We start from the raw sequence: 21,525 nt of genomic DNA, 5'->3' as shown, positions 1-21,525 counted from the left end.
TTTGTGCATCTGAATGAACACTGTTACCTCTCCAAACCAAGACCTGCTTGCATGGCTGAATGATGTGAAGTTTACATGCTTTGAGGAGTAGATTAACATGATGATGCTCTTCCACACCTTAAACAAAGCTCATTCTCAGGTGACAGCATCTATTGTTTTTCAAGAATTTGGCACATCATTGACAAGGTTAAATTTGGAGTTGGGCATCTCTTAAGTATCTTTGACTACTGCTGCTTAGAAATAGCATTAGGCCTTTGAAAACAGAATTGCCACAGGGTTGAGGCTCTCAGTTTTCAGGAAACTCTGCTGCTTTAGTGTATCTCCTGTGAACATCTGATCATCATCTGATAGGACTTCTGAGAAACTAGTGGTAGAAGAACTGCCTCATATGAGTTATCAACAGCACCAAACATTGGTAATATGGTATTAAAATAGTTGAGAGCATTGAGCAGATGTTTCCAAAGCATATAAAACATTAGGAATCAAAAAGAACTGTAGTTTAGATGTACAATCAGGCCCTGAAACTCTCACTTTATATATACATGCAGACCTGAATGGGTGCAAAAGAAAGAGATTTGCTTTTTCAAAGAGATGAAGCCTCCAAAGAGCAGGAGAACATAACTGAAAAGTATATTTAGGTCATACCAGAAGCTGCAGCTGAGGCTTTGTTACTGGCAGCAAAACGGTAAAAGGGAGGATTATCACAGTGTTGGACTATTGGGTTCACTGGGTCAGTTTGCTGCAGCTCAAAAAGAAGCTCTTCCATGGTCTGGATGGTGTTGTTGCGACACAGATATATGGCAACCTTTTTTATCTAGAGAAGAAAATAACAGTTACTAAACTCTGTCCAAAGTGAATATCCAAAGAAATCCATACATGTTGCACTGCAGTACTGAAAACATCCAGAAGGCAAATGTTACTCCTGGACAGACACCACAACCACACAACTGCATCCATCCTGTTCATACAGAAATAAAACTGCTCACTCTGATATCAAGAGTGAATCTGTGATCTAATTACCACAAAGTTTTTGCTTACCATCCAAAATATGCTGCTTAAGTATATAACTACGTAACATGTAAATATACAAACCCCACTTAATTTTGTACCTATGAGTTCAGGATATCAGCATTAACTCTGAATAACACCCAGGGATTTGCAGTTTGAGTATGTGATTTCCACTGAAGATGAATCTTACTCCCTTGAATGGAGAAAACCTCTTACCTAGAAAGCTATACCCACCCAAAACTTGATGCCTCTATTTCCAGAAGTGGTTCACAGAATCATAGGGGTTGGAAGGGACCTGGAGAGATCATGGGGTCCAACCCCCCTGCCAAAGCAGCTCCCCAGCTCATATTGCACAGACAGGCATCCAGACGGGGCTGGAATCTCTCCAGAGAGATCATCATCTTTGTAGCCTCCTCTGAACTCTCTCCAGGAGATCATTGTCTTTTTTTATCCCAGGGAGCCCAGAACTGGACACAATACTGCAGGTGGGGCCTGACCAGGGCAGAGTAGATGGGGAGGATCGCCTCCTTCGACCCTGTCATCAACTAGGACCCCCGGGTCCTTCTCTACAGAGCTCTTCTCCAGCAGCTCATCCCCCAGCCTGTACTGATTCAAGCGGTTATTCCTTCCCTGGTGCCAGACTCTACACTTGCTTTTGTTGAACGTTATTAGTTTTCTCCCTGCCCAGCTCTCCAGCCTGTCCAGGTTGATGTGAAAGAGGTTGCTGTAGCCACAAAGAACAAGCCAGGCTCTGAGTACCTAATTCTATCTATAACACAAGTAGCAGCACATGGACTTGAAAAATCTGATAGTGTAATTCCCAGAAATTTCTACAAATCTTTCAGTAAGACCTCAAACTTTATTATATGCACCACAGCAATGAGGACTCTTGAGATACTGAGATCAAATTAGACTGAATTCTTGAAGAAAAAAAACCCCAATGGGTATCAAAAGCAGAGACTCTGGCTCTAAACCACTTGATTCATAAACTGCTGGAGCTGGGAGACTTTAGGGGAAGCATCCCTCTGTTATTGCCTTCTTGTTCTTAAAGATGTCCCTAAACAGATGCTTATAGCAGAGCTAATACACTGAACTGCCTGGTGGCCTCACCAAGTATTGCTGTTCTTATATTCTTAAATACTTCTATTCAGATAACTTCCTGATTGCTTCTCTCTCCCTCTTTTTTTCATCTCCTTTTCTTTTGCTGGAAGTAGAGAACACACACATGTTCAAAGTCTCTTCTACTCCACTAAAAATTTCCCAGGGACTTTCCAGATACAAATCCACCTCCTTTCAAAGGCTCAATTCTAGTTGGGCTCATAGAGCTTCTTTCACCCCAGAAGGGGTCACGTTCCCTACACTAAGTCTTTGCTGAAGAGGTTTCTGAACTGTAAATACTCTAAGAAATCTTCCAGCACATGTGTGAAAGGAAGGGCAGCTCAGCAGTTTGCACTGGGAAAAAAAATGCTTAAAGGAAACCTAAGAGACAAAGCAATGAATTTAACTGATTGGAAAAAAAGTAAAATCAAAAATGTCAGCCAGTCATGGTTTTGGCTTGGACACACATTGGCAGAACAGATGGCTGAAGGCAGGAAGCAGCTGGTGACTGCCTTGGGGCACAGAGGGCTCCAAAAGGAGATGGGTAAACTGGACATCTTGCAATTGGGTGGTCTTTAAGCCCAGTTGAGCTGGGACAATGCTGATAAACTGTTCGAATTATCTGTATTGATAACATGTAAGTATTATCTACATGATAATGGAAGACATGCTTATGGTATCAGCAGTCTTGTGTAGCTAGCAGTTAGGTATGATTTCTTATCTCTAAACCCCAGGGCATTATCAAAACACTGAGCAGATGTGTGTGATGATCCCATGTATATTCCCACAAAGCTACCAGTTAAGGGCTGACTCATAAGCACAGTCAGGCTTCCTACAGAAGCTGAAAACCTTTTTTTTCAGAAGAAAATCCAAGAATCAGGCATTTAACTCTGTATCACAAAACACAGACTAACAGGGTGTCAGAAAACACAGGAACCCTGTCAGCTGCCACCACCAATGGGAAGGAAAGCAGGAAAGTCCCCCGGGCAAAACAGGAGATGCTGAGCAGCTGGAGCTGGAGATGCCAAAGCAGATTGTTTTCTTTGTGGAGTAAGGGGACTATATTGTCCTGGAGGAGAGGACAGGACTCTCAGAGCCAAGGCTTCAAGACAAGCAGGTTTGGAAAGAATGTGAAGAGAGAGGTGCTATGGGTAGGAAGGGGGTTTGAGGTAGGTTGCTCAGAGCTGTGGGACAGAAACGGTTTTGGAAAAAGGATATATTGAAATCTCTGGATTTTCAAGTATCTGGATGGGGGATGAGGCATGTGAGGGGCTCTGGGGCAAGAGGCAACAGGGTTATCAGGAATTTCCAATCAGGCTACAGGCTTAGAAGTCAGACAAATACTGAGCACAGGACTAGTCCTTTGTCTTAGAAAACTGTTCCTATTCCTTTTATAAGCTGCCAGAACTACAGCAGCCCTCATTTTGTCTCTTATCTCTGTGATTTCCACTTGTTCTCTGCCAACATAGCTCCACCTGATGGAGGCTACCTGATGTCAAGTGTGTCATCGATTGTAGGAACAGTCAGGTTGCTTCTCAAACCTCCTGCGCAAAGCACGGTCAATACCGAATGGAGAGATCCTCTGTCACAATTGATGGAAAGCTCTTCAGTACCCTCAAGATAATTGAGAACAACCCCTTTGTCTTCTTCTTATATAAACTTTGAGCTTGTTCTTACAGCAACTCCACTCTCAAATCTCTCCTCTTTTGAGTAGCCAGGCAAAAGTGACTTTGCATAGATATGCATTGACTGGAGGATACAGAACAGTAAGCCCTACAAATAAAAGGAAACCAATAGGATGTCCAAAGTACAGTAACACCACCTTAAAAATTTTTAGTCTTCTGTATTTCCTCTATTCTTTCAGCAAACCAGTATTTCAGCAGTTGTAAACTAAGTAAGTTTATGAGGGTTTTTTTTTTAATAAGTTTAATCACATAGTGATATCCTGCACATTGCAGGAACAGTTATATCATTCATGAGAGCCATGCAAAGGCAAAAGTTGATATAATAAGGACCTTGTAAAGGTCACCTACCTTGTGTCTCTTGAGGTGCCTTAATCTGCTAGAGAAGAGAATGCAGCATTTTCTTAAAGCTACATGCTTTTCTGAAGGAACACCTCAATCTTTACAACAAGCTAATAAGATCATAGCATGTTATGTCCCATTCATGATTTAACACCCATTGTTTAAAGTACTTTCAAAATGTAACTAACAGCTTTGTGAACTAATTGATTACTGAATATTAATTACAAGCATTTAATTTTTTTACTTCTCTTATTTTTTTCATGGAAGTTATTTAACCTCTGAACAGTCACTCTGCTTTTAAATAAAAGGATATATAAAGGATATATAAAGGAGATATAAAAGATATATTAAGGATATATAAATTGCATATTGTTAAGTAATTTTGATATAAAAAAGTCTCTTTTTTTTTTAATTCATTCTGGCATCTTATGGCCAGTCCCTGTTACTGGCCCCTTATACAGACAAGCAAAACTGCTCTGTGCTTGACCCACCTCTTGCTTGACATGAAGTGTGCTCCATTGGTGGGGTCAGATTCCCACCACTCAGTTCCTTTCTTGAATTTCAGTCTCATTTATTCCCACAATTTGATTTTGTACAGTGTGCTGGAGAATATGTTGGTACTTCTTATTTTTGAAACAGAAATTCATTTTCTGCAGGCAACAGCTGTTTTTCTTCACTAAACCCAATGCAACCAATGGTAAATAAAGTACAAACACTTACATAAGGTAAAAGGATGGTATCACTGCTAACGCCACACAGGCTAATGAGAAACTGCAGTGTTATCCTAAGGTTGTTACTCCATTTTTCATTGTTGGCCAAAGCATTCCAGACATTTTCCATCTCTGGTCCGGGAATTTCATCTCCATACTGCAAAGGACCATAGACATACATCTCTTGAAATATGCAGACCTCCTAAACTAAAGCATTCTCTTTTAGAGCATTTTCTCATGTAAAACCAACAGTAAAATGCTGTAAAAAGTGACAAAACCAGTATTTTTCTGCTAGGAAAGGAGTGGCAACCTCCAGGTCATGCTATGCTACTGAAAATTAGTTAGTACCTATTAGATACATCTACACTGCCACTGGCATCTCTATCTTCTGTCATCCACACTGGCACTTGGAGGTGCCAGTCCCTTTCTCACACGTACAGCCTCAAAGCTGGATGAATACACTTTCAAGAAAACATATTTATTCACTGTGAAAAAAAAACCCTCTGTGTGGTTTTGTAAGGAATTTGCTCCAAGGACTGCTGCTGGGAGGCAGTAAAGGTGAGATTGCATCACATCTGTTTTCAACTCACAATATTCCTCTTAAAACATCCTAGAGACTCTGTACCACCAGACAATTCACGAGCCAGTGCTGTGCCCTGGATACAGAACACAGCTGGAGCACAGCTCCCACATCACTTCAGACATCTTCATATCACAAAATGCACACCAAATAATAATTATGTTTTACTTCCAGGGTCTCAATACCAGGCAAGATCCATAATCAACTGCTGTGTAGCATGGATACAGACATTCTGCTTGAGAGACTAACCCTGAGCAGGATAGGAACTGTAAACCACTCTGTCCTATCAGGGGCCTGGGCTGTAGAATACCTTAACTTGTCCAAAAGAATGCTTTAATTAGCACCTTAGAAATTCATACACAATTTTTCTTTTTCTATCTGATCTATACACAATTTTTCTATTCTCTCAAAGAATATTTAAGTGTTTCCTAGAAAATACAGACCTTTGGTAGGAAAAATTCCAGGTGCTCATTCTCAACACAAAATAAACTTTCATCTGCTGCTTTAGACATTAACCTGGGAGGTGATACAGGAGGGGACTGAACTTAATTCCTCTATAACTAATCTTTAATGCTCTCACTATTAAGGTTTTGTTCTGGTTTTGGGATTTTTTTTAAGGGTAAAACACTTTTCTTGGTTTATGTTAGCATTGTCCTTGAAACAAAAAGTGAAGGAACTTAATCAAAAAGAAGGTTGTGTCTGATTAGTAGAGAGTTTTCCAAAGTAAATGACCTGGTATCAGAGGAAAGAAATCAAAGTACCTTTTGCTTAAGAAACATAAGTTTGAATATTTCAGAAATAGTTTTAAAGGCTTTTTTGTTTGTTTTGCTTTTTTACCTTGGCTGTCATATACATGAGATTATTGAGAACCAGTGAGGTAGCCTCAGGAGAGCCCCAACCATTGCCTTTTAGTCCACTTGTGACTGTAATTTCCCCATCCTTGTCCTTCAGTTCATCTTCTGGAGTGGTGGGACTTGAACCAGGGAGGAGCAGTCTGTTGTCTACAAGTTCAATGTTATGAAGCCATGGTAGGAGATAGGTAAGCATGATCTGTCTTCCATTTGGATGTGTTGTTGGAAATCTCTGGCTTACTTCTAAAATAGTAGAAAGTGACAAGGACAACATGTTTGTTTATGAAGAAAACCTTAAATACACTGTTTAAATCAGATTTTTGACATCTTTTAACTACCTGATGGTTTTTACCTTGCAAACCAAAAGCACATAAAAGCATGTACTTGAGCTTCCTGAAGAGAAAAATTAATTTAATGGTCAATAATAGCAGGGAATTGGTCAGGTCTTCTGTCCAAAATAACTAACATAGTCTAGGCTTAGAAAACAGAAAATCACCCCTTGTTACTGTGCCATATTATGTATTAAGTGAAATGGCTGTCAAAAAAGAAGGAAAAGGATAGTTCACTTACTAGCTGTTATTGCAGAATTTCAAGAGCTTTTGGAGAATTTCAATAAACACACAGAAGTGTTCTGCAGAATTACAAGTGCCCCATCAGCCTCCACATTTCTAAGCTATAGTTTAAATCTTAAGGCACTTATCATACTGAGTTTACAAAACCACCTTCATATATTATAGGTTTTATTTCCTGTAGGGAGGCCTATAAAATCCAGTCAGCTGTCAGTCCAGGAATGCTGTATGCAGCACTTCATATTGTTTACAAAAAAGGAACTAGCACCATAGGGGAAAAGGGATTTGGAAAATCTGGGATAAGAAATAGTGACAGGGGTCCTGCCAAGGAGAAACACATTAGCTCTCCACACCAGAATTCTCCCATAAAATCAGTCCAGTTTACATTGTCTTTCTTTCCCCACTGCCTGATTTGTACAAATCTTCAATATATACCATGTTCTCTCCCCCTGTGTTTCTAGATGTACAGAGAGGGGCTCTGATTTGGATTGTGTATCTGAGTTCAAATGACATAGCTGTGACAGTGACATGAATAGATGGTAACAGTAATAATGAGCAACGTTGGCTTTTTTAAAGATAAATGAGCCATTTCCCCACACCAGTTGTTTATAACTCATGGTATCTTGGGCACTAAGAAATGGGTGATACATTTTTCCTTTATCCTTTCACCAGCCCCTACAGACTGAGTTAAAACAACAGAATGGGTTTTTAAGAGCCAGTAAGAATTCCCATGATTACAGACATTACATTTTGTTATTTAAAAACTAGAGAAACACTTTAGATAGATTGAAACAGGCAGACAGGTCTCAAAATAGAATTGTTCCCAGGAATGGCCTCAGAGGGTGCATATTCTGAATGGTATTCCTGCAGGTCTGATTCTTTAACATTCTTCTCAGTAACCCTGACAAAATGTATTTCTGATAAAATAGATACTAGTGACTTGCAGATGTGGCAAGTAACAGAAAATAGAGATCACCCATTGAGAGAGATTTGAATCACTGGTAAAACTGGACACAAGCAATCAAAATACTACCTGACAGCTGGCTGGAGAGCTCTCAGGCAAAGGACCTGGGGGTGTTGGGTGACTGCAGGCTGAATATGAGCCAGCAGTGTGCCCAGGCGGCCAAGAAGGCCAACGGCATCTTGGCTTGTGTCAAAAATAGGGTGGCCAGTAGGTCTAGGGAGGTAATTGTGTCCCTGACCTGGGCATTGGTGAGGCCACACCTCCAGTACTGTGTCCAGTTCTGGGCTCCTCACCTTCAGAAGGACATTGAGGTCCTGGAGCGAGTGCAGAGAAGGGCAGCCAGGCTGGGGAAGGGGCTGGAGGGCAAATCCTCTGAGGAGCGGCTGAGGGAGCTGGGGCTGTTTAGCCTGGAGAAGAGGAGGCTGAGGGGAGACCTTCTCCCCACCTACAACTACCTGAAGGGAGGTTGTAGAGAGGTGGGCGATGGTCTCTTCAGCCAGGGGACAGGAGATGGGACAAGGGGAAATGGCATGAAGCTGTGCCAGGGCAGGGACAGATTGGACATTAGAAACAAATGTTTTCCTGACAGAGTTGTCAGGGCCTGGAACAGGCTGCCCAGGGAGGGGGTTGAGTCACCTTCCCTGGATGTGTTCAAGGAAAGAGTAGCTGAGGTACTTAGGGACCTGGTTTAGCTTAGGATGGGAATGGTTGGACTTGATGATCTTCAAACGTCTTTTCCAGCCTTGCGATTCTGTGATTCTGTGAATCTTCCCAAAGTTAACGTCACGTTTGTTTATATAAAATGAAGAATTCTATCCTCCCCAGTATCATCTGTATAAAGATATGCATGGGAAGAATCCCTGTGCTTAACACCAGAACCCATTATAGTACAGTTTGCCAATGTCGCTTTAACTTATCCAGAGCCCCTGTAATTTCAAAGTTACCCTACGATGACTTAAGTGGCACAGAATCCCAATCCCATGTTTTTAAATAGCTGTTCTGTCCTTTGTCTAAGTACCTCGAGGAAATATATGTATTGAATTCCTAAATCTGATTTGACCTGAACCAGCATAAAACCAGGTCAAGCTAAATTTATAAAAGAATGGCTCTTTTCAGGTGGAAATGTCTTAGCACTCTACAGCTTGTACAAAAATGTAAAGTCAATAGTAAGCCAAATAAATATAGATACCTGAAAAAAGTGGAAGGGTAAGTTCAGGATACATCCTTGCTAGTTCATATGAAAGAAGGGCAAGTGAGACACTGTAAAGAGGTGGCAGTGGACCATGTGTACCATACAAGATACTGCCGGGTCTTTGCTCAGCTACCTTTTTTGAATAAACAAAAAGCTTTGATTCAAGGATCTATGAAAGAGAAAAAAAAACATAATGAGGCAATAAAAATTCATTAATTCAGGAAATGTCAGCATTTCAAGTTTCATGTCAGAGAATGATCTATACGCTTTGGAGTACACTCTCCAAATTTGAAAGACACCGTAACTAATATTTTTCCATTAATTTTTGTGCAAATATTCCCTGAAGTATTCACAGCTAAGAGAAAATGTGTTTATTTTTAAAACAAAACTAAAAAGCAAACAGACTGTACTTTAAAAGTTCAGAAAAAAACCCCCAAAGATACGAGGACACATGCATTTGGTTGCTTTTTAAAAAAGTAGCTGATACGTGCCTGCATAAGCTGCATGGAAATTTCATAAATCTCTCTGTTGGTGTCAGATGCCTTGAACAGCACCAAGTTTAAAAGCGTCACTATATCAAAAGGATAGTTCCTAGAAGAATAAACAGTACATTTTTGTGAATGTTGGTGAGGAATGCAGATTATATTCACTTTGATTTACTCCGTAATATGGTCTAAAAAGAATGTCAACCTTCTTTTCTCTGTTCTAACACCAGAATATGGGAAAGGGAGCTTTTATGAATACATGCTGCTTGATCAAAGGGCCATCTGGTGAATGGGAAGAAAGAAGGGATTATTTATAATTACCTTAGACTCATGCTCAGGAATGCACTGAGTTACCCACAGTGATAAATGCAATATCTGTGTCTATAACTGTCAATTCATTTTAATTCATAACATAATAGAACAGGACAACACCCATGAGAGAAGATGGGTAGCATGAAAATTTCCAGGGATAAAATACTTCTTCTTAAGCCAAGTGGCAATTAAATCAGTCCCTTTGCAGAAAAGGTGCCACCTCTGACACGAATATTCCCAGATGTTAGACAATCTATCAAAACTGTTTTCAAAGAGTAAACATGAGGAATTGCTTCAAAAAGTTCATGACCTATAAAGTCAACCTTAATTGTAAGTGTAAATATATGAAGAAGTTCATAAGAATTCTGCTAGAAAAGCAATTGCCTTGTCACAACATTTGGCTTCAACAAGTTTCCATATTTTCATGATGCAGCTGATTCAATTCTGATGTAAACCACCAATTTCTCCTACTAGATGTAAGCTACTGTGCTGGGAGGCTGCAGAATGCCTAATTGGATATTTTAATGCTAAAAATATGGCAAATACATGTATGGCATGGGACATCCTTGGTAATTCCAAATACTAGATGCAAGGCATCCTCTATAGCTCTTTGCGCTTCCACTAATCTTAAAAATTAAATAAATAATAAAAAAGAATTGAAGGGAAGTAGCTTCTTGTTGAAAAGACAGACATCAAAGATGAGATACATCACTGCTTATTTTACAGGTAGTTCAAGCAGTGGTCTCTCTCTATACATATTTTGCAAAACTATTTTTTATCAAACCTGCATTATCTTTTAGACTACCATTAAATTTCTTTGTATCTCCTCCTTTGTCTTCAAAAGATAAAAAGAACATGAAAAATGTTCTGAGGACTTGTCAGAAAAGCAGTATTTGTGCTTGTGTCTCCACGTAGCTTGAGCTGGCTCAGCATTAGGACCAATGATGACACCAGTCCACAGAAAAGGAACATGTAACCAAGTCAAATGAAAGCCAAATAGAAAAAGAACAGAAACATTATTTTCAAGCTAGGAACACTTAAATCATTTTTTTCTTTTCTATTGTGAGTGAAAAACCATTCCAAATCTTTTGAAATTACAAATATGACCGAGGTTCAAGTTGAAGTGCTGTGGTTATTTTGTGTCTTCCTGACTAAAATAGCATAGCAATGCCCCAGATTTCAAATATTATACATAGTAAGATCATCTTCTACTGAGTGCACTACTTTGTTTTCTGAATTGTAAAAACAAAGTGATACAGTCCCCAAGAGCTGTTTGAGAGGATACAACATGACTGTGACTAACATACAACCCAAGCTGTACATGCATTTTTCTTTACAATTGAAAGTGTAGATTAATAGATTAATTAATACCTGCTTCCACACACAGTTGCAATGGCTTTGAAACATCCAGAGGCAAGCTGGTATGATCCAGTATAGCATCGATCTATAGCCCAGTTGAAGAGATTGATCTGATCAGGATTCAGTTCTAGCAACAGGACTACAACTTCACAGCCAAGCTGATGAACCTGAACAAATAAACACATGTTAAAACGTGACTGGTGAGACCAAGCACGTTCATTCTGTATAATTCTTAGAGTGACATAGGCACTCACTCAAGGTGAAAACCTTGAGTAAGTAAAAATAAAATGGAAAAGGAATAATAAATTTATTTTAGGGATAGCAGAGTTGAAACATGCCTCAGTTTTCAGTACTCCTCACTTGCAAGAGAATTATATGTATGAAGACTACATAAAGTCTGACTACATAAAGAAGATCATCAAGGTCTCTTCCAACTTTGTGATTGTGATTCTGTGAAAGGAAATACATTTTCAAAGCAGGCTTCCAAAATTAAGCATGGAAAAAAGCAGAGTATTTTGAAAATCTAAGACAGTTGTTATTTGACAACTGCCATTTGAATTGGTTAACTGATTTGTTAAATGTTTATTTCCTCCTTCATGTGAGCTTCATAAAATGACACACTTTGATGTTCATCCTTCTTTGGACTAACACAGAAGCTTTTGCAAGCCTGGGAGTACGAAAACTTGTGTGTTTAATCCAACTATGCCAAGCAACCCGAAAACTCTCCCTACAGGCTTTGTATCATCAATCCTGGTACCACCACTGCTACAAACATGTCACAGCTAAGGCTGGGGCTGTGCCTCTGTGATAACTTCAGTAGAGGATAGTGCCAAAACAACGAACACTAATGCCTATTAATATTCTGTCACCAAGCGTAGGCAACTAATTGTAAAGACTGAAAACGATATTTAATGTTAATGAGCCAGGTAGGACCTGCTTATGTAAATCTGAACTAATTGTGTAGGCAGTGCAGTTTAGTTACAGTCCTTCATGACAATGTTTAATCATGAATTACAGTCATTAGCTGTATTTCCTCTAACATACCCAACTTTTGCATTTCAGGGGGAAAAGTTAAAAAATCTTAACTTTTGTTGCTGGTTAGTGAATGAGTGCTACATACTACCAAACAATTAGATGTGGTGATACAATATTTGATAGTGAAAAGACATGAGGAAAAGTGTATCTTTCCCTTTCTCTTGTTCTGTGTGTGGGACAGAACCCGTAAGCATTTCAATTACACATAACACATGGATCTTTACAGCTCCATTGGGACCAACATTCCCAAATCCTATGTAATTCTACAAAGATTTTCTCTGCAGCTTTCCCTTCTTTCTTCTAATTTGCCCAACCTTTTTTCCCTAATCAATTACCATTTCTACAGCACGTATCCCCTAGCTGCTCCATAAGCCTTTAAGCTTTGATGTCTGCATTTTTTTAGCAATCACAATTATCTGTGCTGGTATGTTAGTCCTAGGGAGAACAGAGAGATACCCCAAAGGGAAAGATCATTGTTCTACCTCTCCACTTGATGTAAATCACCAACCTACTCCTCCTTAATCAAAGAGATAGCCCAATCAGCTATAAATACAGAAATATAACTAGCTAATTACTAAGTCAACAGAGAAATCCATCTTCATGGAAATGAAGAGAAAATTACAAGAACATTCTATTACGTGTTGATAAAAAAAAAACCCTCTTTTTTTCCTCTCCTGAATCATTCATCCTCTTGCCTTCTTTGAAATACCTATCTACTCACTTTCACTCAGATTTGTTTCACCAGCAACTATCTTACCAAGCAGGAAAGGATTTCTGGGCTCCTCATCTTAAGAAGGACATTGAGGTCCTGGAGCGAGTGCAGAGAAGGGCAACCAGGCTGGGGAAGGGGCTGGAGGGCAAATCCTCTGAGGAGTGGCTGAGGGAGCTGGGGCTGTTTAGCCTGGAGAAGAGGAGGCTGAGGGGAGACCTTCTCCCCACCTACAACTACCTGAAGGGAGGTTGTAGAGAGGTGGGCGATGGTCTCTTCAGCCAGGGGACAGGAGATGGGACAAGGGGCAATGGCATGAAGCTGTGCCAGGGCAGGGACAGAGTGGACATTAGAAACAAATGTTTTCCTGACAGAGTTGTCAGGGCCTGGAACAGGCTGCCCAGGGAGGGGGTTGAGTCACCTTCCCTGGATGTGTTCAGAAAAAGGGCAGATGAGGTACTTAGGGATCTGGTTTAGCTTAGGATGGGAATGGTTGGACTTTATGATCTTCAAAGGTCTCTTCCAACCTTGGATTCTGTGATTCTGTAATTTTGCATATTCTACAGAAACCTGAAGCAGGTGGGTGGAAGGACTCCAGATAGAAATACAAATATTTTTGAGCTCGTGACATTTTTGACCTTTCTTTATTAGCAGATTAAAAGCACAGATTTCTGTTGAGAGCAACACTGAGCCATAAGGCAATTTTTAAAGATCTTATTATTTACCTATATTATATTTTTGTGAATAATAAATCTTCCACTGTTTAAATGCTTTTAAATTAATCACACTTTTGTGTTAGAACCATGCATCAAGCTATTGTTTCCTAGGCAAAATATAACATATACAGTCATCGTTCTTATAATCACAAACTCCTTATTCACCCAGTACAGAGATTATAAAGTTATTCATCAGTGATGTGTTTTGCTGAGTACTTACACGTAAATCCTGACAAGCCAGAATGTTATCAAGCCATTTGTATAGATATCCATCAGGGGAAAGGCCAACGTTATCAAATACAGGTCCACAACAGAGCACAGCTGACATGGCCTGAAACCACAAGAATCTTCAGTTACACATGGAAGTGATACAAATGAACCTTTCAGAATTATTTCAGCCCAGGCTAACAGGTCTGTTGCTTGTTTTTATTTTTGAGTGAAGTATGGTGAAAATGGGAACAGCCAATTTTGCTAGAGACTCAGTAACCAGGTTGGTATACATGTTAGTGGATTTCAAGATACTGTTGAGTTTAAATATTTCAGCAGGAATATTACAGCCCCTTTTGCCCATTCTTCATGATATATTTTGTCATTTTACCCAATCTTTAGAAATCAAAACTAAAAAAAAATACATACCAACAGGATTTTTAATAGTATTTTTTCAGCAAAAATCAAAATTATTGTATACCAAGTGATGCAGCTTATTTAAGTGTATGAGCTATTATTTTCCCAGCTTACTTATGTGGGTGAGTTGCAACTGGGTTTGCTGCAGAAGTATTTTATTATTATGAACATGTGTCCAGGCAAGTGTGGGCAACGGGCTTGAGATGTGCTTGTGATTCTGACTTGGTACTATATTTAATTTCAGAGCCTAATATCCTCTCACTGAGTCTGATAACCTGTTCATGAACAGCTCTGTAAAATTTTAAAATGCATTTTGCTTTTGACAAGAATTAGTCTTGAGAAGCCCACTAAAAAAGCCCACAGCTTCAGTGGCTCACACTGCTATATTCCCTGATACCACTGTGAGTGTACATACGAGTCTGCAACTTTGCATCAAGGATGCCAATTCCAATTATCTGTGAAGCAGAATGAAATAAACCCCACAATTACTTGTAATTTTGACTGGGAAATTTACATTGCTGATTCTGACAGTAAAACTTTAATACCTTTAGTGCACAATATTGGTATCTTGTAATCTGATGATTTCTATCACTGTATCGGTCCAGCGGTGTGAACATAATACTGAAAGGTCCTGCCCACTGGCTGAATAAGATGAACAGGTGATGCCTCAAGCTCTGCTGAGGGAAGAGAAATCTCCTGTGGTGAACTAAGTGAACAGAAACAGAAAGAGTTGTGATTTGTTAATGTTAAATACATATTCATGTGGCAGAGAGAAAAACATGAATTTCAAATTTCTACAAACAGGGGGTTTTTCTTAAATGCTCAGTATACACTTAGTCCAAAGTATCAAAGCTCCTTTTAAAAATCTGATGTAGAGAATAAGATGACTCTTTTCTCTAAGAACCTTCAGTTCAAAATTAATGTGCATTTATGCAAACATGTACCTGAATAAATACAACACATACATGTACTGACTTTAGAGATGCCTGAAAGTAATTCCAGAATATTTTTACTGCTTCTTTCATTCCTCTAATGGTAAATATTTGCTTTTTTTCCCCAATTCTTTAAATGCCAACCCAAACATACCTGTATCTTATTCTAATATAGTCAAAAGTAGGGACAAAAAGAAGAGAAACTTGGTCCCTGCTTGTTTATGACAAAGTTGTGATATGTTTTCTGAACTGCTAAGTTACAAATGCAAATGAAAAATATCTATGAATTCTTAACAACGTGGAGAAAAAAAAATATAAATCATTTAAAGAACAGTTTTAATTCCCAAAAGCAAAACATGATGGCAGAGGCAGTACCACATTGATTAAAGAAACTGGGAAAACTGATAACAGCCAATTATTTTTCATTTATAAACTGTGCAGGAAGCCAACAAAGTCTAACTAGACAATACTAATGCAAATCAATATGAACAGTGGCTAACAATGTTAAACATTGACAAAACAAATGGTGGTATGCTAGGAGTTACAAGTTTGGGCTTTGTTAGTTATAGGTGTATTTTAAAGCTGTCTTGTTAGCAGCAAATGCACCTCTTTATAGAATTACTGAATTACTGAAGTGTAGCACGTATTCTGGCATTCTCTCAAAGCATACAGTATGGTTATTTGGTTGTGGAAAATTCATACAACACACAGTCCTCTGCCAAGTGCCTTGCAGAACGTGAGAATAAATGCAAAGAGGATGGTCTTTGCAAAGATTCCGAGCAAAGTAACGACTAAAGAAATCCTGTGTTGTTATTGAGCAACATTTGGAGAAGGAATACACAAAAGAAAAGCAGTGTTTTGTCTGGTAACAGCAAATCATAGAATCATAGAATCATAGAATTGTAGAATCAAAGAACTTGACCAACACAGTTCAAAGGGAATATTTTTTCTGTCTTAAATGTGAACAGCAAGGATGCCATTTTTTCTTTAGAATCATAGAATCACAGGGTTTGGAAGGGACCTCAAGAGATCCTCGGGTCCAACCCCCCTGCCAAAGCAGCTCCCCAGCTCATATTGCACAGACAGGCGTCCAGACGGGGCTGGAATCTCTCCAGAGATGGAGACTCCACCACCTCCCTGGGCAGCCTGTCCCAGGGCTCTGGCACCCTCACTGGGGAAAAGTTCTTCCCCATGTTGGGGTGGAACTTCCTGTGCTCCAACTTGCAGCCATTGCCCCTTGTCCTGTCTCCACAGACACTGAAAAGGGGCTGCCCATTCCCCCTGCATCCCATACTTCAGATATTTATAAACATTCATAAGGTCCCCCCTTAGTCTTCTTTTCTCCAGGCTGAACAGTCCCAGCTCACTCAGCCTTTCCTCACAGGGGAGATGCTCCACGCCCTTCATCATCTTTGTAGCCTCCTCTGGACTCTCTCCAGGAGATCCCTGGCTTTTTTTTTATCCCAGGGAGCCCAGAGCTTGTTCAATGGAAAGCAGCTAGATGACTGACAGAATTTGCATGTGTGAACATACATGAAAACATCTTTTCATTATTTATTCCCTTACTGTACTCTTTTAAATTTCTTCTTATTTGTTGCTATCCATGCTATTAAATCCTGTCATAAATAACCTGGAGATAGCAGAGTTTCATAGACTGAGCAATGTCCACCAGTCATTGCATGGACTTTAAAGAGGACTATATTTTCCAGTAAGGGAATTATGTTACATTTCTGAAGTGATCTCACAGTATATAAAAATCATGAAATCAGCTGGAGAAACCCAACTACACAACTGCAGTCAGGTAACACAGGACACAATCTCAACACCTCAGGCAGGTTTTTCACTGCATTTAATATTGTACATTTTCTGCACCTACATATATTTCTCAAGGCCTGTTTGAGTTTATGAAGAATCTGGTAATAAACTCAAGGGGAAGTAAATAAGGCTTTGTGTCAAAGAAATCCGGAGCTCCTAGGGGTCACAGACAATTTCTTTGCTGGGTTTTTAAAGCTGATTCTTATATATGAATACTGAAAGTTTCAACAAGCCTTCCTGAATTTTTTTGTGACTGTTAAAGAGACTTTTTTTGTCCACATTTCCCTTTAAATGCATTATATGACAATTCCCATGCAGTGAAAAAAGCACAGAAAACAAGAAAAAAAAATAATTACTGTTTCAATACATACATTAAATGCAATTTCATATGTTCAGATAATTGAGCACCATACCTGGAACACACTGAATCAAGTTGGCAATCATGGCACTGAAATGTGCTCTCATATCCTTAAGGATTTCAACTTCTTTATCATTTTCAGCTTCCAGAAGCATGCGGGTCAGATCCACGTACTCTAAGAACAAGGCTCCAAGGGCTAATGTATCTCTTTCTAAGGCTCCATTTGTACTAGCATAAAGGAAATTTGTGCATTAATACAGGGAAACAGTGCAGCTATGCTACAGCTTTCTGAAGATACACATATAAATCTCTCCCTATCTGAGAGATTGCACAATTCTTGAAAGAACAAACAGCATTGTAAACACTGAAAGTTATTGCACTTACATATCAATATTTATGAGTGCTCATCCTACCTGTCACTTATAACACCAGCATCAGCAAGTAGTTCAAAAATTCGCAGTAACTGTAGTCTCAGCAGATCCCGGCGTTCTCGACGTTTCTTGTTCTTGGGATTTGAAAAAGACAGCCATGTTTTATATGCATAGGTGCCTACATTAAAAACTACTAACTTCAGAAATGTCAGCACAGCTGTGAGGTTTAAGAGTTCCAGTTCAAGTATTTTGTTCACGAAGGAACTTGAGGGCTTTTGGGTATTTCAGTGCAACGCTGTGCTTATACATTAGCACAGAACTAAATATGATCAAATGATTGTCTTTTTTAACTGTTCTTGAACAAATTAGTCCTCATTGAAAATGTGGAAAGAAAATAATGAAACTTTGGATAAAAATATATATATTAATATTTACTGTTCCTGTGCCAAAGAATATGCTAACTTCAGGTAGCAGGGATATTAATCTTAACACCACCTAGTTTGGGTGCAGAAGCATTGTAAAGTGCAATACAGATAACCAGATAACAGGAAAAGTATTTTAGTGATCAGCCATTCCTGAACATGCTAATGCTGCAGCTACACCATCAGCCATATTCAGCTTAGCTCCCTGCAGACACCGTTACAGAACACTCCAGGGTGTGTTGACTCCAGTGGTTGCACACAGTTAACATACTCCTGCTGTAGAACAGGACTGCACTGTTGATAACTGGTTCACTGTATGTTATTATCTCCTAGAAAGCTGTCCTTTCTGTCTTTTCTCTTGCCTTGAAAGATGTGAATGCAACAAGGCCTGTTCTTTGCTGAAGGGCTAAATTGACTTGTTTCTTCATATCTGGCATTTCCACTAAGCAAAAATGTGAGAAGGTCAAAAAGTTGCTATAGCACTCAAAGGAATTTGCTGCTAGAGATCAGAGAAAGCTCAAATTTTCTTCTTTAGACTGTAACAATGACAATACAGAGTCAGATCAAAGGCTTAGCTCACCTAACACTGGCCAGCAGCAGATGCTTGGGGAAAGGATGCAGTATTTTCCCTGGTATTCTGACCCAGAACTGGCAGTCTGCAGCATCCTAGCCAAAGGTTTTATTTAAATCATTATGCTGTTTGATTTGTCCTATTTAGAGCTCTGTTATTTTCCCTGTACTCCTTGAAGGTTCCAAGAAGAGCACGTAGAGAAAAAAGCAGTTTTATTGTAAGGCAGTATTTAACAGGCTCAGCTGCCTCCTGCAACAGTGTCAGAGGCCATCTGGCAAGCTCTGTGCCAGTGCCCACATGGTGGATCTTGTGTAATGTCCATTTTGGTTTACCCCTGCAGTTCTTGGCCATGCAGGCAATCCTCTTTCTAGTCATAGCATATGTCAGTTCAAGGACATTCTTTCTGGTGTGTTGGATACCTGCCTGCTGACCTGGAGGCCTGCCATGTTCTCTATAGCGATACGGCCTATACAGTCACCCCGGAGTTTACTGGTGGTGTGGCCTGCAGGAAGGTGGCCCAATTCTTCATATCAGGAGCAATACAGGAATTAACGTTGCAGTGTCCTCTTCTCATATTCCTCTACTGAAATTTCCATGTGCTAAATTTGCTGTTACAGCACACTGTGAACTTCACTGCATTCTCATGAGTCCTTTCCTGAGGGTAGACTGAATAGGTACGTCTCCAGAAAAGACCTTTCAAGTTTAAGTTGTCTTCAACAGTGCACAGGCAAAAAGGCAGAGGCAAGTGGCTGCACTAACGTGTATTAATCCACTTCTGCCCAGTATCAAAACAAGTGACCTTCAAATCAAAGATTTCATAGGGATTGAAGGCAGAGAAGTGAACTGAGGTGTGAAGCAACACAGACGTGGTAGCAGACATTTGCCAGGCAAAAATCATTAAGATTTGTCCACATAAATCTTAACGTGGATGAAATGCCTGCCAAGTGAATTAATTTTTGTTTATTTCTATATTGGGCATAGCTGAGAGCTTCTGTCCACCTATTCATCATTTAATTTCTTCCTGACCAACATTCCCTGTGTGGCTTCTGCACTAAAGACTATGAGTTGACAGATGGGGGACAGCACAGGAGGTCACTACGAGGATACTTTACTGAAACTGCTGTGGAAGACAGAGCAGTGAACATCCAAGTCTGGGCAGAGGACAGTATGAGTGCAGCAACACTGCTTTCTGCACATGGCCGTGCAGACTTCTGAGCAGAGCTGCATGGACACCATAGTGGCTGTGTCTACACTGGCAAACAGAGACAGGGCCTGTTCGTGGCCCCAAAGCCAAGTGGGACATGCTGCCTCACATTCACATTGCTACAGCCCCAAGAAGGCTGGATATGTCCATGTTGTGAAACAATTCTCTGGCCTGAAGCATTATCACTGTGTATTTTCTTGTCACAAACTGCTTGCTCTCACCTGAGAGGTGCTCTGCAGCCACAGCAGTGGCTTTGTAACCTGGCCTTTAGGCTGCTGTGCTGCACACAGGGGTAGGGGGGTGACAGGAAGCACAGCAGAGGAAAAGCAGCTGGGGTAGTTTGGGGAAGGACAAGTCTGTTTGGGGGAGGACAAGTCTGATTGTTTGGGGGAGGACAAGTCTGATTGTTTGGTGCCTTCTGGGGCTTGTCCTGGAGTGTGAACTACCTCTAACGCCATCTCAGATTTCTGCTTGGAGCCAGCTGGAACCACACAAAATACAGTCAGGGAGGGAAAACTGAGTTCAACAGCACCTGGGGTCCAGTACTGAAGCTCTCCCCATGGCTTTCCTGTGTAGCCACATAGTCACATGCTGTGACTAAACTGCTTAGTTTAAAAAAACATAAAACCAGACATTTTTAGGAACAGTTCAGACAGCATGTGCCAGGAATGACACAAAACTACTTCATCCTCGCTGGGACAGATCAGATTTATTGGGATCTTCTATTGTAAGAAAGGACAGTACTATGATGAAGGTGAAAACAATGATAAATTTGCCACTTAACCTGCTGTATTTAGAATAAACAGACAATTGAAATTGAAACACATGGCCTTGCCAACCCTGCAAACAAAAAGCACTGCTGAACACTGCCAAAAAATGTGCTTAGAGCCCAGCTGTGTTACAAGGTAGTTTTTCCAGATATGGAAAGTAGATGTCCAATATACCCAAGTTCCCTATGAGGTTTCATAGCTGACTGGAAATTTTTCCTCAGAACAGACTTCTATATTGCACATTTTCTATCAGGGATAGAATTTAATGGAATATTTTAAGTAATATTCTTGTACACAATTAATACAATTCTTCTTGCTTCTAAAAGCTTAAATTGTTACTTAGTAAAAAATAATTAATTTGTCTCTCAAGGAGACAAAATTACCACTTTTAAATTAATTTTGGAGTTTAAACAAACTAGGACATTTAATTTCTTCAACTAACCTCTGGTCTTCTTTCCAGGGCTTCTTTCATTAGTGGGTGAAGTTCTTCTACTAATTCCCTAAATTGAAAAAAATAAATTTGTAATCAAAATCCAGTCTCCTCTGAAAAGCATCAATATTTTAACAAATAAACACTAATGTCTGAAGTGCAACAAAAGATTGAGTATATTTTAATTACAACAATAGTAATGCATTTGAATTAGATGCAAATAATTGAGAATATAAGTGGGGAAGTACCTGAAAACAAGGGAATTTGTTCTTCCAAATCCTAATACAAGTGATTCTGTTATTTCTATGCTTTCAAGTCTCATCAAAGGCACTAGCTGCTTTAGTAAGACTCCAACAGATGGAGTTCCAATAGCCTAAAATATATTAAGATAGCATTGACATTTAATTGTCATGATT

General features: G+C 39.6%; 1 protein-coding gene across 2 annotated transcripts in view; it reads right to left on the bottom strand.

The window, feature by feature from the left end:
* Positions 1-21,525, bottom strand: part of FRY (FRY microtubule binding protein) — a 179,370-nt gene that overhangs the window by 64,568 nt on the left and 93,277 nt on the right. For both annotated transcript variants that reach the window (XM_084279472.1, XM_084279471.1), the window contains exons 23-34: positions 21,358-21,482; positions 21,122-21,179; positions 17,755-17,846; positions 17,397-17,569; positions 14,782-14,942; positions 13,833-13,943; positions 11,165-11,319; positions 9,488-9,587; positions 8,994-9,165; positions 6,258-6,514; positions 4,851-4,997; positions 646-814 (exon numbers count right to left, since the gene is read on the bottom strand). In XM_084279472.1, coding sequence (XP_084135598.1) covers positions 646-814; positions 4,851-4,997; positions 6,258-6,514; positions 8,994-9,165; positions 9,488-9,587; positions 11,165-11,319; positions 13,833-13,943; positions 14,782-14,942; positions 17,397-17,569; positions 17,755-17,846; positions 21,122-21,179; positions 21,358-21,482 — 1,720 coding nt within the window. The remainder of the gene's footprint in view (positions 1-645; positions 815-4,850; positions 4,998-6,257; positions 6,515-8,993; positions 9,166-9,487; positions 9,588-11,164; positions 11,320-13,832; positions 13,944-14,781; positions 14,943-17,396; positions 17,570-17,754; positions 17,847-21,121; positions 21,180-21,357; positions 21,483-21,525) is intronic.

The sequence above is a fragment of the Gallinula chloropus genome (genome assembly GCF_964237585.1).
Source record: "Gallinula chloropus genome assembly, chromosome: 1".
Classification (NCBI taxonomy): domain Eukaryota; kingdom Metazoa; phylum Chordata; class Aves; order Gruiformes; family Rallidae; genus Gallinula; species Gallinula chloropus.
The sequence above is the reverse complement of the archived record's forward strand: the minus strand, read 5'-3'. Positions and strand labels throughout refer to the sequence as shown.